General features: G+C 40.8%; 1 protein-coding gene across 2 annotated transcripts in view; it reads left to right on the top strand.

Moving 5' to 3' along the window:
* Nucleotides 1-17,182, top strand: part of LOC118361537 (receptor-type tyrosine-protein phosphatase N2-like) — a 263,321-nt gene that overhangs the window by 38,777 nt on the left and 207,362 nt on the right. For both annotated transcript variants that reach the window (XM_035741548.2, XM_035741546.2), the window contains exon 2: nt 851-901. In XM_035741548.2, coding sequence (XP_035597441.1) covers nt 851-901 — 51 coding nt within the window. The remainder of the gene's footprint in view (nt 1-850; nt 902-17,182) is intronic.

Raw genomic sequence — 17,182 nt, 5'->3', positions numbered from 1 at the left:
TTTTTTAAAAAACATGCTGAAAAATTTGGGAGCTCATCTGCTCATGACCTCTCTCTCTCTCTCTCTCCCATCCCATGGCCATATGAATTGTGCGTGGAATTTTTAACTAATTTAAATCGCTATGATCTTGCTTGAAGGCCACAGGACTGAGAATTTTTTGGGGAGATTTGGCAGATCCAACTTCTAGGTGCAAAGACTGCCACCTACTGTACAGCCTGCCTACATTAAATCAGGACTGAAACTGGATGAATGAAACAACCACCAATCTGTCACAAAAAAAATAGAGTCATGGGTGGTTACTTTAGAATTCACTTGAGAGGCAAGGCACTCTGGGAAATAAGCAAACAAGGTTTTACACTAAGCAGTGTGTTAATTTAACATTGAAACGTGTGGAACCGTGGCTGGCAGCTGGTGCTCTTGGAACACACTGGCATAGAGCTCATGCTAAAAGCCAATGGCACATGATAGTGCTGTGTGCCTCTGTACTCCTCAAATGTGGTTATGTGAAGATGTACAATCAGTGTTGTTGTTAATGTTGTCTTTTTTATTGTTTTATCTCACTCCTTGACCCTTACTAACGGGGACATTTAGATTTAATAGAGATGACAGAGATTAGCATAGGGACGGGAAAGGGGATACCTAGTTATTTGCACAACTGAATCTATTCAACCCGAAATGTGTCTTCCGCATTTAACCCAACCCCTCTGAATCAGAGAGGTGCGGGGGGTGGGGGGGGGGCTGGCTTCATCGAAGTCCACATCATCAGCGTCCGGTGTATTGTCCCTTTGAGTATGTTTGTGATGTGTTGTAAATTGTGTTTTTTAAGTTTTCTTTTCTCTATCTGTTTCAGGTTGCCTGTTTGAGGATGAGCTCTGTACACCTTACGAGTTCTGCGCTAACGGTAAGCCAACCAGTTTCATAGTCACTTTTTAGATGTGAATCCTATCAACCAATTGCCCACCACCCTCATTATACAGTAGCCCTTCAGTGATGGTATCAAATCGATTGACTCACACACACTATTCTAAAACACTCAAATGGCACCCTATTCCCTTTATATTGCACTAATTTTGACCAGGGCCCATATGGCAAAAAAACAGGTTTTTGGAAATATTTTCAAATCTATAAATTAAACAACAACTGAACTATCACATAAGTATTCAGACCCTTTACTCGGTACTTTGTTGAAGCATCCTTGGCAGCCTCAAGTCTTCTTGGGTATGATGCTACAAGCTTGGCACACCGGTATTTGGGAAGTTCTCTCATTCTTCTCTGTAGATCCTCTAAATCTCTGTCAGGTTGGATGGGGAGCGTCGCTGCACCGCTTTTTTTTAAGGTCTCTCCAGAAATGTTAGATCGGGTTCAAGTCCAGGCTCTGGCTGGGCCACTCAAGGACATTCAGAGATTTGTCCCGAAGCCACTCCTGCGTTGTCTTGGCTGTGTGCTTAGGGTCGTTGTCCTGTTGAAAGGTAAACCTAGTCTGAGCAGGATTTCATCAACGATCTCTTTATCCTTTTCTCCGTTCATCTTTCCCTCAATCCTGACTAGTCTGCAAGTCATTGCTGCTGAAAAACACCCCACAGCATGAGGCTTCCACCACCATGCTTCACCGTAGGGATGGTGCCAGGTTTCCTCCAGACGTGACGCTTGGCATTCAGGCCAAAGAGTTCAATGTTGGCTTCATCAGCCCAGAGAATCTTGTTTCTCGTGGCCTGAGAGGCCTTTAGGTGCCTTTGGAACCTGATTCCACATGTGTTATTCATAGTTCTGATGTCTTCACTATTATTCTACAATGTAGAACAAAGTAAAAACAAAAGAAAAACCCTTGAATTAATTGGTGTTCTAAAACTTTTGACTAGTATCTCTGACAGCCGAGTTTTCTTTTGTGAGGGTGGAGACTTCACAAACCGCCGGAACCACACAAGCTTCTACTTCTGGGTTAACAAAGATAACAACATATCACATCTTGAGTCAGGGGGGAAATGTGTAGGCTTTGTTAATTTGGCCTTTGGGAAGAATTGTGTACAGTTGCATTAGGTCAGGGGTACTCAAAGTGGCAGGGGTCCGTGGAGGTACTGCAAGGGGTCCGTGGCCAGAACTCAAAATATACAAATAAACATGTATATTTTTTTGTACATCTCGGAGTAGGAGTGCTGGTCCACGATCAGCTTCACTCTGTCCATCTAGGCTTATTCATTGTGATCTACATTCAAAAGGCAAAACTGATCTTCTACTCTGAGACGCTTGATACATACAGTATGGTCCGTGTTGTTCTGTCATATGCTTTTAACAGACCCCAAGCCTAAACGAGACATCACATCTGTTTGATTTTTCTATACACCAGGAAACATAATGACTAAACATTTGGGTTTAAATGTTATTTAGCTTAATGTAGCCCAACTGAGCTTATTATAAAATCAATGCAGCAAATGAGGTGAGGCTTGCAAAGGAACGCTTACATTAGATCTCCATCTTTTCACACTGATTCTACATTCCAAACTCCTAACATAAAATCTGAAGAAAATCTTAAGAAAAATATATTTTTTAAAAATAGTTATTTTGATCCTGGAATTTCTCTCTCTATACATTACGCTCTGGCCTCACAGCGTCTAGACAGAATTGAGATTATGTCTCTACCCTCATTTCCCTATTAACCCAATTTAGCAGGAGGGAACTGTGTGAGAGGAGGCACAGTGCTGAGATGAAAAATAGAGTTTGTGTTTAATAACCCTGACTGGTGTGCTTTACATAGTCTAATAAAAGGGAAATTGCTGACACCTCTCGAGCAGAATACCCAGAGGCTCTTTGGATAGAGAGTGTGGTGTCGAGGCCTTTCTTGCTTTACGTTGAAGATGAGACCGAGTGTGCTGAGCTACTGTCATTTAACTAATGGATAAGAAAGCAGAAGAGGGTTCTTGAACGTATCCAAGAAGGATTTTGACCGATAAAAGGTGGTAATTCTTCCATTTCAGCTGCAGAGAAATCGTTTTTTTAAATGCCAATCGATCATTGGAGACCCGTCCAAAGTGGGATTACAGTCTATGAGGTGAAGAGGGCACAGCGCATGGAGATTGTTATATTTCCTTTCCCCACCTAATATAGCCTCATATCCTCAGTCAATGAAATAGTGCTTTGAAAAAAAAAAATAGGTTGACATGGTGGAAATGTGTGCATCTCTAACGATTCAGAGAGCAATGCTAAGGGGTGTTATTGAGTAGCAGCTTTAATGTGGGCACCCGTATTCATATCTAAGATTATGCTCTGACACTCTATAGACCCATTCACTCATAAAGAATGACACTGTGAGAAGATTGTGTGGTTGTATAACTAGCTCTGCCACTTTGTCTCTGCTTGCGGTCCCTGAAGAATTTACCTGGTTTATTGGTTCAACCGTACTCTGTTTCTCATTCGGCCTGGCTGCTGGCATGGCGGTCATTGACACAGGAGGGAGATTTCTAGAGGGAAGTCATTTCACACCCTCACCAGGAAATGGCACCTTTTCTGTGGCAGAAGATTTTTGCCGAAACTCTTAGCGTCTCCATTAACTCACGGTAACAAATTGCAGTTCATTTGCAGCATAAGATTGACAGTTAGCTACTGCAATTCTATATTACAATACAGTACCGTAAAGAGCAATGCATTATAGGGGCTCAATTATATTTACAGCAGCATACTGTGAATTATGGCATAATGTGGGAAAAGGTTGTGGGGGCGGGGTAAGAATCTCTGGTTCATATATCTTTTTTTAGGTGTGCCTTGTAAGAGGCTATATTTGTTGCACCCATTAGTGAGAATGCTGTACCCCACAGAATACAGTACTATAACGTATTTTTAAAATCTAAAAACATAATTCTACATTAGCTTACTTTCTACTGTGCAACCAGTAATTTACAGTAATTCATTGCAACCCTACAAACTCCAGTACTGTATTTTGGTAATCTAAAAAGCCTTTCCTGTATATCAACAGTAATTTACAGTAATTAATTACAACCCCACAGACTCCCGTACTGCATTTTGGCACTCTAAAAACCCTTTCCTGTAAATCAACAGTAATTCACTGGCTACTGTGCTGCCAGTAATTTACTGTAATTCAGTATGTTAGGGTTCGTTCCATTTGTCCTTGTCAATCATTGGCTCAATGGTGAAATTAGCATTATGACAATATCTTTAATTAAATAATTCAAAAACCTTTATTAAGGCAATTGCAGACAGAAATTGACCATCAGGAACATAGCACGCATGTTTCCGAGTAAGTTCTGCAATCAAACAAAAAGTCTCAAGTTGTTTTGTTACACCCTCAGTCTAGCCTGGTGATGTCACTACCTATGTCATTACCTTTTTACCCCTGAGACCAAAACCCTGCCTACCAAGCTATATAAACAATGGCTTTTAGTGTTATCTAAAACTTTGCAGTAAACGTCCACTCCCCAAAGTTGATTTATTGTGGAATGTTTGACTAGTCTTATCTCCTACAGTCCCCTGCGGAGCTCCTTCTTCACAGTCACACATTTCTCAGAGGGACCACTTTATAATGTGGCAGAGAGAGAGAATTAGAAAACAACTGTGGAACAATATTAAAACCTCATACTGTATATATATATTGTTAATCTGTAGTCTAGGACCCTATACATGTAAAGAGGAGTTTTATAACCCCTACCCTTCTATTAATACAACATAAGTATAATCAATTCTAATTCTTCAAACATTTCGGTACAACCCTTAACATGACCCCTAGGTGAACCCGACAAGTACCACGCCACAGAATAAAAGTACTTTTGTATTTTTGGAGCGGCAAAAACTTTTAACACTAATGGGCGCAGGGTATTATTTTTTTCTGGCTCATTAAAATATTTTGAGGAGTGCCTTGAGGCGTGCCTTGAGGAGTGCCTTGCACCCATTATTAAGAGTGCTGTACTAATTGAACTGCTATGTGGTAGAAGTGCCCTAATAATTTAATGTGTGCAGGCACATTGCTGATATTGCAATTACAGTAGCATTAACTTCCTAACAGTATAGTAGGCTAACTTTACAGTATTGTACTGAATCGTTGCTCTGATATTACAGCAACTTACAGGAAGCTGGTGACAAGTTACGGTGACTATTACAGTAATTCCAGAGATGGGAAGGAGACATCAAAAAGTTTCTTGTTACAAATGCAAAATATCTTGAAGACCAATGTATCCTTAATTACAACAACATAACATTTTTTTTTTTAAATGCAAGATACTTTGCTCCCTCCCAGGTGTTTGTTTCTGGTGAGCACTTTTTAAAGAAGACAATCTTCATCCTTTAAACCAGAAACTTGTGTGAGAAGCATAAACTGCATTGGTTAAGGACTTGATTCCCCCCCCCCCACCCCCCATCTAGATCATTGTGTAGTCTGTTAAGAGCTTCCTACTTCATATAGACCTCACTTCACCTTCCTTTTTCTGTTCCATTCTTTTATTTATTTTTTTACATTTTTTATTTCAACTTTATTTAAACCAGGTAGGCAAGTTGAGAACAAGTTCTCATTTACAATTGTGACCTGGCCAAGATAAAGCAAAGCAGTTCGACACAAACAACAACACAGAGTTACACATGGAGTAAAACAAACGTACAGTCAATAATACAGTAGAAATAAGTCTATATACAATGTGAGCAAATGAGGTGAGATAAGGGAGGTAAAGGCAAAAAAAGGCCATGGTGGCAAAGTAAATACGATATAGCAAGTAAAACACTGGAATGGCAGATTTGCAGTGGAAGAATGTGCAAAGTAGAAATAAAAATAATGGGGTGCAAAGGAGCAAAATAAATAATTAAAAAAATACAGTAGGGAAAGAGGTAGTTGTTTGGGCTAAATTATAGATGGGCTATGTACAGGTGCAGTAATCTGTGAGCTGCTCTGACAGCTGGTGCTTAAAGCTAATGAGGGAGATGTGTTTCCAGTTTCAGAGATTTTTGTAGTTTGTTCCAGTCATTGGTAGCAGAGAACTGGAAGGAGAGGCGGCCAAAGAAAGAATTGGAAAGAATCTAATCAACCGATATTACTAACAATGTCACTTAACATAGACCTACTGTGTCATACTGTGTAGCCAGCCCATAGCTTGTAATTACGAGGTTACAATTGTAAATCAATGTGGGTTACCATGTTAATTTCCGATTTGGCTCTGGTCAAAACTCGTGCACTATGTAGGGAATATGGTGCAATTTGGGATGTATTGGCCTTGTGTAAAAGAAGTCCATTATTTGGGAATATGGTGCCATTTGGGATGCTGCCAGGGACATTTCCAATGGTATTGTCTCCAGAGCCTGTTTCTCCCAACTTCAGATTGGCAGGTCTTCTCCTGAAATGCTTGCTGTCCTTGATTGCCTGTCAGCTTTAGTGATTCGTTGTGTTATCCTTAAGCATTGGTGCTCACAGATAAATGACTTTACTGGTGGTAGGATTCTGGCTGTCTGTCACAATGGGGAAGGATAGAAGGTCGGGATTGAGAATTATTTACCTGGGGCAAAGAAAGCCTCTTATATCTGCCAATCAACATTCTACTGATTTATTTTCCAAGGCCTCACACACAAAACAACTCTATGTGTCTATTTGGGACAGGTGAATACTCCTGTAGCCTTGACAAAGCAATATTGGAAAAGTGTGCTCTGTTGTCCATCAGCGTTTTAGCTCAGACCCCAATGATTTGTTCAGATATCATTTTGGCCCTCTTTTGGCATGTTACCTACTTGTCATACACATATTTAATTATAAGTGTCCCAATATTTCATAACTCTGCAGTTTTGCGTGTTGTCTTTTGTTTGTTCAACTCTCCATGTGGCCCACAAAAAACATGTACTGCTCGTTCAAGCGTGAAATTAAAACAGTTTGAAATACATTAAAAAGTCAGTGTTAGGTGTCTTTTTGGCTAGCAAAATGCAAAAGCAAAGGTATAACACTGTGTGCAGATCCCTATGCGTTGTACAATACCTGTAGTTTCCCTGTATTTAGGCGGGAGACGACTGTGAAGGAGCTGTACTCTATTGCGTGTTTGAGTTTGTTATTAATGAACTTTTACCGCAGTGGGTTAAATCAGGGTCACACAATGTTTCTTCGTAGTCTTAAACAAATCTACTTTGAAACAAAAGTATACCTGTACCATGTCAGATATAGAGTTGAAATGTATTCAATTTTGAGTTTGCATCCCAACATTACACTTTATATACATCACAGAAGACTGAAATATAACAAGACCGTTTGACATAGAAACATCAGATTGTTTGGTGGGCTTTTTAAAATATTTTTAAATGAATGATGAAATTATGAAAAATATGAATAACATTCCACCCATGAGGCTCTGCCCCACCTGCCCTGAGTGACGTGTCGCCACTGCCCCAAGGAGAGAACAAGGCACCGACATCCAAGGTAAAAACCCTCGATTCCAACATGGATTCTCTACTCAGGGAAAACAGGGTGATGAGGTACTAGACATATTATTATATTATTTTCTGGGATTCCTGAGGACACATCCAATAATCCAGAGGGAGCGATCAGAGAGTTCATGCATTCCGCCTTAACTTCCTCTAGAGACTGTAAACAAGGGGGCTTTCCACCGAGTGCACAGACTTGGAGCTCGGCGCGACAAGACCAAGAGTCCCCGACCTACAGTTGAAGTCGTAAATTTACATACACCTTAGCCAAGTACATTTGAACTCAGTTTTTCACAATTCCTGACATTTAATCCTAGTAAAAATTCCCGTGTTAGGTCAGTTAGGATCATCACTTTATTTTAAGAATGTGAAATGTCAGAAGAATAGTAGAGAATGATTTCTTTCTTTCATCACATTCCCAGTGGATCAGAAGTTTACATACACTCAATTAGTATTTGGTAGAATTGCCTTTAAATTGTTAAAATTGGGTCAAACATTTTGGGTAGCCTTCCACAAGCTTCCCACAAAAAGTTGGGTGTCACGCCCTGACCATAGTAAATCAAATCAAATCAAATGTATTTATATTTATATATATTTATATAGCTTCTTACATCAGCTGATATCTCAAAGTGTACAGAAACTCAGCCGAAAACCCCAAACAGCAAGCAATGCATGTGTAGAAGCACGGTGGCTAGGAAAAACTCCCTAGAAATGCCAAAACCTAGGAAGAAACCTAGAGAGGAACCAGGATATGAGGGGTGGCCAGTCCTCTTCTGGCTGTGCCGGGTGGAGATTATTACAGAACATGGCCAAGATGTTCAAATGTTCATCAATTACCAGCATGGTCAAATAATAATAATCACAGTAGTTGTCGAGGGTGCAGCAAGTCAGCACCTCAGGAGTAAATGTCAGTTGGCTTTTCATAGCCGATCATTAAGAGTATCTCTACCGCTCCTGCTGTCTCTAGAGAGTTGAAAACAGCAGGTCTGGGACAGGTAGCACGTCTGGTGAACAGGTCAGGGTTCCATAGCCGCAGGCAGAACAGTTGAAACTGGAGCAGCAGCACGACCAGGTGGACTGGGGACAGCAAGGAGTCATCATGCCAGGTAGTCCTGAGGCATGGTCTTAGAGCTCTGGTCCTCCGAGAAAGAGAGAAAGAGAGAATTAGAGAGAGCATACTTAAATTCACACAGGACATCGGATAAGACAGGAGAAGTACTCCAGATATAACAGACTGACCCTAGCCCCCGACACAAACTACTGCAGCATAAATACTGGAGGCTGAGACAGGAGGGGTCAGGAGACACTGTGGCCTCATCCGATGATACCCCCGGACAGGGCCAAACAGGCAGGCTATAACCCCACCCACTTTGCCAAAGCACAGGCCCCACACCACTGGAGGGATATCTTCAACCACCAACTTACCATCTTGAGACAAGGCCGAGTATAGCCCACAAAGATCTCCGCCACGGCACAACCCAAGGGGGGGCGCCAACCCAGACAGGAAGATCACGTCAGTGACTCAACCCACTCAAGTGACGCACCCCTCCTAGGGATGGCATGGAAGAGCACCAGTAAGCCAATGACTCAGCCCCTGTAATAGGGTAGCTGTTTTCTCTGTGTTGGTTGGGGTGTGATAGTGACTAGGGTGGGTCATCTAGGTGTTTATGTCTATGTTGGCCTGATATGGTTCCCAATCAGAGACAGCTGTTGATCGTTGTCGCTGATTGGGGATCATATTTAGGTAGCCATTTCCCCATTGTTAGTTGTGGGATCTTGTCTACAGTAAGTTGCCAATGTGCACTCCAGTAGCGTTTCGTTTGTGCTTTTGTTGTTTTGTTTAGTGAGTTTCTCTTTATTAAAATTATGTGGACCTCTATGCACGCTGCGCCTTGGTCTCATCATTACAACGAACGTGACAGAAGATCCCACCAACAATGGACCAAGCAGCGTGCCCAGGAGGAGGAAGTATCCTGGTCTTGGGAAGCGATCCTGGACTTGGGAGGAAATCCTGGCAGGACAGGATCGCCATCCTTGGCGGAAGTCACCTAGGAGCATGAGAGAAAAATATCTTACTATGGTCAGGGCGTGACATTGGATGAATTTTGGTCCATTCCTCATGACAGAGCTGGTGTAACCGAGTTAGGTTTTATAGGCCTCCATGCTCGCATACGCTTTTTCAGGTCTGCCCACACATTTTCTATCGGATTGAGGTCAGGGCTTTGTGATTGCCACTCCAATAACTTGACTTGGTTGTCCTTAAGCTATTTTGCTACAACTTTGGAAGTATGCTTGGGGTCATTGTCCATTTTGAAGACCCATTTGCTCCCAAGCTTTAACATCCTGACTGATGTCTTGAGATGTTGCTTCAATATATCTAGATAATTTGTGGAGTGCACCAGTCTATTTTGTGAAGTGCACCAGTCTCTCCTGCAGCAAAGCACCCCCATAACATGATGCTGCCACCCCCGTGCTTCACGGTTGGGATGGTTTTCTTTGGCTTGCAAGCCTCCCACATTTTCCTCCAAACATAACAATGATCATTATGGTCAAACAGTGCTATTTCTTTTCATCAGGCCAGAGGACAATTCTCCAAAAAGTACGATCATTGTCTGCATGTGCACTTGTAAACCGTAGTCTGGCTTTTTTTAAGGTGGTTGTGGAGCAGTGGCTTCTTCCTTGCTGAACGGCCTTTCAGGTTATGTCGATATTGAACTCGTTTTACAGTAGATACTTTTGTACCTGTTTCCTCCAGCATCTTCACAAGGTCCTTTGCTGTCGTTCTGGTATTGATTTGCACTGTTCACAGCAAAGTGCGTTCATTTCTAAGAGACAGAACGCGTAGTCTTACTCTTATCCAGGCATTATACACACACTCACTAAATCACGTCCAATATCATACACATCCACCTACTCAGATTTACTACGCACATAATATCTTGACTCAATTTTCTAACATCTGTGGCATTGGCTCACAGGCAAACAGGCAAGGGAATAAAACAAACATTGCTGGAACCTGTTTCTTGAATTCTAAACATCAGACATTTGACATAATACCTCCCATGGCAATAACTTCACAAGCACTAATTTTGGTCAATTTAGATTGATAATAGTATCTAGTTACGGTAAGTGGTGAAATAAGTATAGCCAGTTATGATTGGTTTAGCAGATTATAAAAAAGAAGATCAATCTTTACGTGGCTAAAAGATAAGGAATATAACATATACTGTTTATAGGAAACTCATTATGGTGGAAGACTATAACACATTGTTAAGTACCTCAATGGGCCTTAAAGGCAATAACTCTACAAACTTTCATCACCGTGCCCTTAAGGAAATCACAAATATTATGGACACATTAGAAATAGTGGGTATTTGGAGACTAAAAAAATCCCGACCTAGTGAGATATACACAGAGACTTAATCAAGCTAGTCGTCTTGACTACAGCCTTGTGTCTTTCTCTCTTGCATCAAAGGTTTAAAACGTTTTAATAGGAGACAGAATACGATCGAATCATCATCTAATTGGCCTTCACATAACTCTTATAGAATTTCCACGTGGACGGGGATATTGGAAATTGAATACAAGTTTACTGGAGGACAATTTATTTTTAACTAACACAAAATAATGTATAACTGAATTTTTCAAGTACAATATAGGTTCAGCAAATCCCCTTATTGTTTGGGATACCTTTTTAAATGTATCTTCAGAGGCCATTCAATTCAATATTCATCAATAATAAAAAAGCAGTTTGTGGCTAAAGAAGGTTATCGGAAGGTTGCAAGTTCAAACCCCCGAGCTGACAAGGTACAAATCTGTCGTTCTGCCCCTGAACAGGCAGTTAACCCACTGTTCCTAGGCCGTCATTGTAAATAAGAATTTGTTCTTAACTGACTTGTCTAGTTAAATAAAGGTAAAATCAAAAATAAATAAAAATATATAGTATAGGCTGTTTTTAGCCTTCAGCCTTTTTATAGGCTACAATATTATACCCATATGAATGAATTTTAGGCCATAACTGAACCAATTTCTGTAGGCTATACAGTATTTACAATACTCTGCCCATGTGAACGAATGTATATACAATATTTATAGCCATAAATTATTGAATTAAAAGCAGTAAAAATTCACATTATTTCATATTATTCAATAACACTCATAAACCCAACCACGCAAAAGGCTGCAGCTCACTTCACAGCTTCCCCAATGCTTCACAGCTTCCCCGGGAAACTCAACATATTGTAGCCTCACAGGAAGGAAAGAGCAACAGACGAAGGAGTTTGCTTCTGCTGCAGTGTTCGCGGTAAAATATAACTCATTGTGGCTGTGCTTCGATCCATACCTGAGTCTCCACAATGCTTTTATTTTTGATTTTGTGTTTTTCTTTAGGGAAATCAGTTGAGACCTAGGTCACTTTCATGACTGAGCCATGAACAATAAACAAAAATTTAAAAAAAGGCACAAGACACACATTTGGAAAGAGCCATTCCGTCATAGCATGTGCAGTCCTCCAGGTCAAGTTTGATGTGGTCCATCACATTCAATTTAAAGTGGTTAGGTAAGCAACACTTTAAAAATCATCTCTGCATTTTGTAATTCTATCGGCCTGGGGATACTTGTAGAAAATGTAGAGCAATGACAGAGTACAATACTGTAAAATGTCCCTACTATCCTGTAAGAAAGTTAATGCCACTGTAATCATGTTGGCATTTTACTGTAATCACATGGGATTCATGCAAGCAGGTTGGCTGCTAGGTATTTGTATATTACAGCATATTTATGAATATTTGGTGTTTTATATCACTTGCGTTTCTAGTGGCCTAAATAAAGGCTTCCAAACTGGCTGTAATTTTAAAAAAAACAGATCAAAACAACAATGCTTAATATTCAAACATAAATTATAAAGAGTTAATGCAGTCTACTCTGTTTTAAGGTCCTTACCACTGAATAGTGTCTGTTCCAGGTGCGTAGGAGTCAAAGTAAGAATACTTCAAGAGATGGAGAGCAGCACACTGTCAAAAAAGGAATAAATACAAAACTGAGGCTTGAATGCAAAATAAAGATGTTTATTAAAACATGGTGCCCAGAAAATATTAGTGCAAGAAAGTGCACGAATGTGCAACAAATATACCCTCTTACAAGGCACACCTCAAACACTACATGACCAAAGGTATGTGGACACCTGCTCGTCGACCATCTCATTCCAAATATGGAGTTGGTCCCCGCCCTTTGCTGCTATAACAGCCTCCAGTCTTCTGGGTAGGCTTTCCACTAGAAGTTGGAACATTGCTACGGGGACTTGCTTCCATTCAACCCCAAGAGCATTAGTGAGGTCGGACACTGATGTTTGGCGATTAGGCCTGGCTCGCAGTCGGCGTTCCAATTCATCCCAAAGGTGTTCAATGGGGTTGAGGCCAGTCAAGTTCTTCCACACAGATCTTAGCAAACCATTTCTATATGGACTTTGTGCACGGATGCATTGTCATGCTGAAACAGGAAAGGGCCTTCCCCAAACTGTTGCCACAAAGTTGGAAGCACAGAATAGTCTAGAATATCATTGTATGCTGTAGCGTTATGATTTAGCCTAGCCCGGATTATGAAAAACAGCCCCAGACCAATAATCCTCCTTCTCCAAACTTTACAGTTGGCACTATGCATTGGGGCAGGTAGCGTTCTCCTGCCACCCGCCAAACCCATATTCATCTGTCGGACTGCCAGATGGTGAAGCGTGAGAACACATTTCCACTGCTCCAGAGTCCAATGACGGCGAGCTTTACACCACTCCAGCAGACGCTTGGCATTGCGCATGGTGATCTTAGAACGAACAGTTCTTGTGCTGATGTTGCTTCCAGAGGCAGTTTGGAACTCAATAGTGAGTGTTGAAACCGAAAACAGGCGATTTTTACACGCTAAATGCTTTAGCACTCTGCGGTCCCGTTCTGTGAGCTTGTGTGGCCTACCACTTTGTGGCTGAGCCGTTGTTACGCCTAGATGTATCCACTTCACAAAAACAGCACTTACAGTTGACCGGGGCAGCTCTAGTATGGTAGAAATTGAATGAACTGAGTTGTTGGAAAGGTGGCATCTTATGATGCCGTCATAATGACGGTGCCACGTTGAAAGTAACTGAGCTCTTCAGTAAGGCCATTCTACTGCCAATGTTTGTCTATGGAGATTGCATGGCTCTGTGCTCGAATTTTATACACCTGTCAGCAATGGGTGTGGCTGAAATAGCCAAATCCACAAATTTGAAGGGGTGTCCACATACTTTTGTATGTGTGTGTGCGTGCGTGTGTGCGAGCACGCCCGCGTGTGCGCAGTCTTATGTGGATGTCTGCTGGGAATGTCCTGTCAACTGTGGAGAAAACACATTTACAGTGATAGTTGTCATGGAAACTGGTGTAGGAGCACAACATTATATCAGACTGCCATCTCTTCATCTATTATACACTCCCTATTAGATTGTTATAAACTCAATTTGTAAAACTAAAATTCACAATGTATGTTCACACTGAAATAATGGCTTCTCAACATAAAGATAAAATGAGTCCCATACTTATCTTGAGCATCCTTTGGAAACAGTTGAGATGAGTACTGCACATTTTCTATATTCCTATTTGTTTCTCCATCTCCTCATCTCACTTGTATTTATTTTCTTTCTTTCCTGTCAAGTCATTCATTCAGACATAATCTAGGCTACATGTCTGCAGTGCTCTGTATAACTACATGGAGATGTGAAGTTATTTTGTCAGCTTGTATTTTATTTTTAACCAGGCAATTCAGTTAAGAACACATTTTATTTTACAATGGCAGCCTACCCCAGGCAAACCCTCCCCCTACGCTGTGCCAATTGTGCGCCGCCCTATGGGACTCCCGATCACGGCCAGTTGTGACACAGCCCAGACACGAACTAGGGTCTGTAGTGACACCTCTAGCACTGAGATGCAGTGCCTTAAACCGCTGCGCCACTCGGGAGTACAGTATATGTGTGAAAATAACTAGTTCCCTACGTATTTATTTATTTGGACAGTGAAGCTAAAACTTTTACTTTGGCTCTACACTCCAGCATTTTGGATTTAAGATCAAAATGTTTTATTTGAAGTGACATGTTTTAATTGAGGGTGTTTTCATACATGCACTCTCAGAAAATCTGTATTAGTAAGGGTCGACACATGTTGTGTTACTTTGAACAAAATCACTGTGTTGGAACCGCATGGTTTGTGTACATTTTCAACACATTTTGTGTAAATTCCTGCAATTAATGTTAAAAGCTGAAAACCATACAACACACCCTAGACGTGTTAGATGATTGACCAATCACATTGCGGACCCGAAGTCATCATGCAGCTACACTCTTAGAACAGATGTATTAAAAACAACACATGTTGTGTTACTTTTAGCACAATCACCGTGTTGGCACATTTAACACATGATCTGTGCACATTTTTCAACACAGTGATTATGTTAAAGGTAACACAACTTATGTCGTCCCTAACTAGACACGCAGATGTGTAATTAATAAAGTTTTTATTTAGATTTTTTACCCATATTGTGTCGGAATCCACTTTTAAAAGAATGTAAATGACTGGTGAAGATGTGTAGAAAAAAGTAAAAATGTATTTAATTAATACAGTGAGTGCTCCATATACAAAATCTTACATGAAACCAATTCTGTACATTGCAAAAATGTTAGTGCTCGTAGATATACAGTCCACGGAAACCAACTCAAACAATGTTGTGCCTGAGATATAGGAGAACAGACCACAGGTGACCAAAAATAACAAACTGAAAGACACCCATGCCCCCACTAAGCCACACATTCAATATAATGTACCTCTACCATAGACAAGTTAAACTGGTACAACAGTTCCACTCACGGGTAGCCTAAAATAACACCATGACAATCCATATTTCATTAGGCCTTATTTAGAGGCCTAGTATAGGCTTATGCAGTGGCCTGAAACTAATGGTTTACAGGCCACATCAGGCCTGCAAGTAGGGTTGCAAAATTCCAATATGTTTCCCCATTCTCTGGAGTTCTGGTTGAAGGAGTCCACATTGTATGGTTTTCAGCTTTTAACACATTAATTGCAGGAAGTGACACAAAATGTGTAGGAAAAATGTACACAAATCATATGTCAACACGGTGATAGTGTTTAAAGTAACACAACATGTGTCGTCCCGAACTAGACAAACGTATGTGTTAAAAAATAACACATTTTCTAAGAGTGTATATGATTTACCATTTAGAAATGAATAGACTTTATCAATCTAGTCCCCCCATTTGAATGTGTCATAAGTGTTTGGAAAATATTAAATTATAGTGTATTACATTGAGTCAAAGGTTTAGTATTTGGTCCCATATTCATAGCACGCAATGACTTCATCAAGCTTGTGACTCTACAAACTTGTTGGATGCATTTGCACTTCGTTTTGATTTGTGTTTCGGATCATGTTGTGTACAATAGAAATGAAGGGTAAATAACACAGCGTCCTACCACAGCCACCCCAACAGTCCCTACACCACCTCACGTCCAAACATCGGCGGGGACAACACTGTTGCTAATTTATTGTGCTAGACACATGGAAGGCTACATTATCAAGGCTATATCTTGTTAAATCGAGTTTCTAAAATGTATTTTTGTTGTATCAACCCAAAATAAATACCATGTAACAATAGCAAAATTGAATAAATATGTGTATAAATTTGATTTGGGAACACTGAAGAGACATTGAATTAAAAAAGTTCTCAAATGAGCTGAAGCTGAAAGATACATCAAATCAAATCATCAAATCATATTTTATTTGTCACATACACATGGTTAGCAGATGTTAATGCGAGTGTAGCGAAATGCTTGTGCTTCTAGTTCCGACAATGCAGTAATAACCAACAAGTAATCTAGCTAACAATTCCAAAACTACTACCTTATAGACACAAGTGTAAGGGGATAAGAATATGTACATAAAGATATATGAATGGTACAGAGCGGCATAGGCAAGATACAGTAGATGGTATTGAGTACAGTATATACATATGAGATGAGTATGTAAACAAAGTGGCATAGTTAAAGTGGCTAGTGATACATGTATTACATAAAGATGCAGTAGATGATATAAAGTACAGTATATACGTATACATATGAGATGAATAATGTAGGGTATGTAAACATTATATTAGGTAGCATTGTTTAAAGTGGCTAGTGATATATTTTACATAATTTCCCATCAATTCCCATTATTAAAGTGGCTGGAGTTGAGTCAGTGTGTTGGCAGCAGCCACTCAATGTTAGTGGTGGCTGTTTAACAGTCTGATGGCCTTGAGATAGAAGCTGTTTTTTAGTCTCTCGGTCCCAGCTTTGATGCACCTGTACTGACCTCGCCTTCTGGATGATAGCGGGGTGAACAGGCAGTGGCTCGGGTGGTTGTTGTCCTTGATGATCTTTTTGTCCTTGATGAGCCTTCCTGTGACATCGGGTGGTGTAGGTGTCCTGGAGGGCAGGTAGTTTGCCCCGGTGATGCGTTGTGCAGACCTCACTACCCTCTGGAGAGCCTTACGGTTGTGGGCGGAGCAGTTGCCGTACCAGGCGGTGATACAGCCCGACAGGATGCTCTCGATTGTGCATCTGTAGAAGTTTGTGAGTGCTTTTGGTGACAAGCCGAAATTCTTCAGCCTCCTGAGGTTGAAGAGGCGCTGCTGCGCCTTCTTCACGATGTTGTCTGTGTGGGTGGACCAATTCAGTTTGTCTCTGATGTGTACGCCGAGGAACTTAAAACTTACTACCCTCTC

The sequence above is a fragment of the Oncorhynchus keta genome, chromosome 28 (assembly GCF_023373465.1).
Source record: "Oncorhynchus keta strain PuntledgeMale-10-30-2019 chromosome 28, Oket_V2, whole genome shotgun sequence".
Lineage (NCBI taxonomy): Eukaryota > Metazoa > Chordata > Actinopteri > Salmoniformes > Salmonidae > Oncorhynchus > Oncorhynchus keta.
This window is presented reverse-complemented; position numbering and strand designations above follow the sequence as displayed.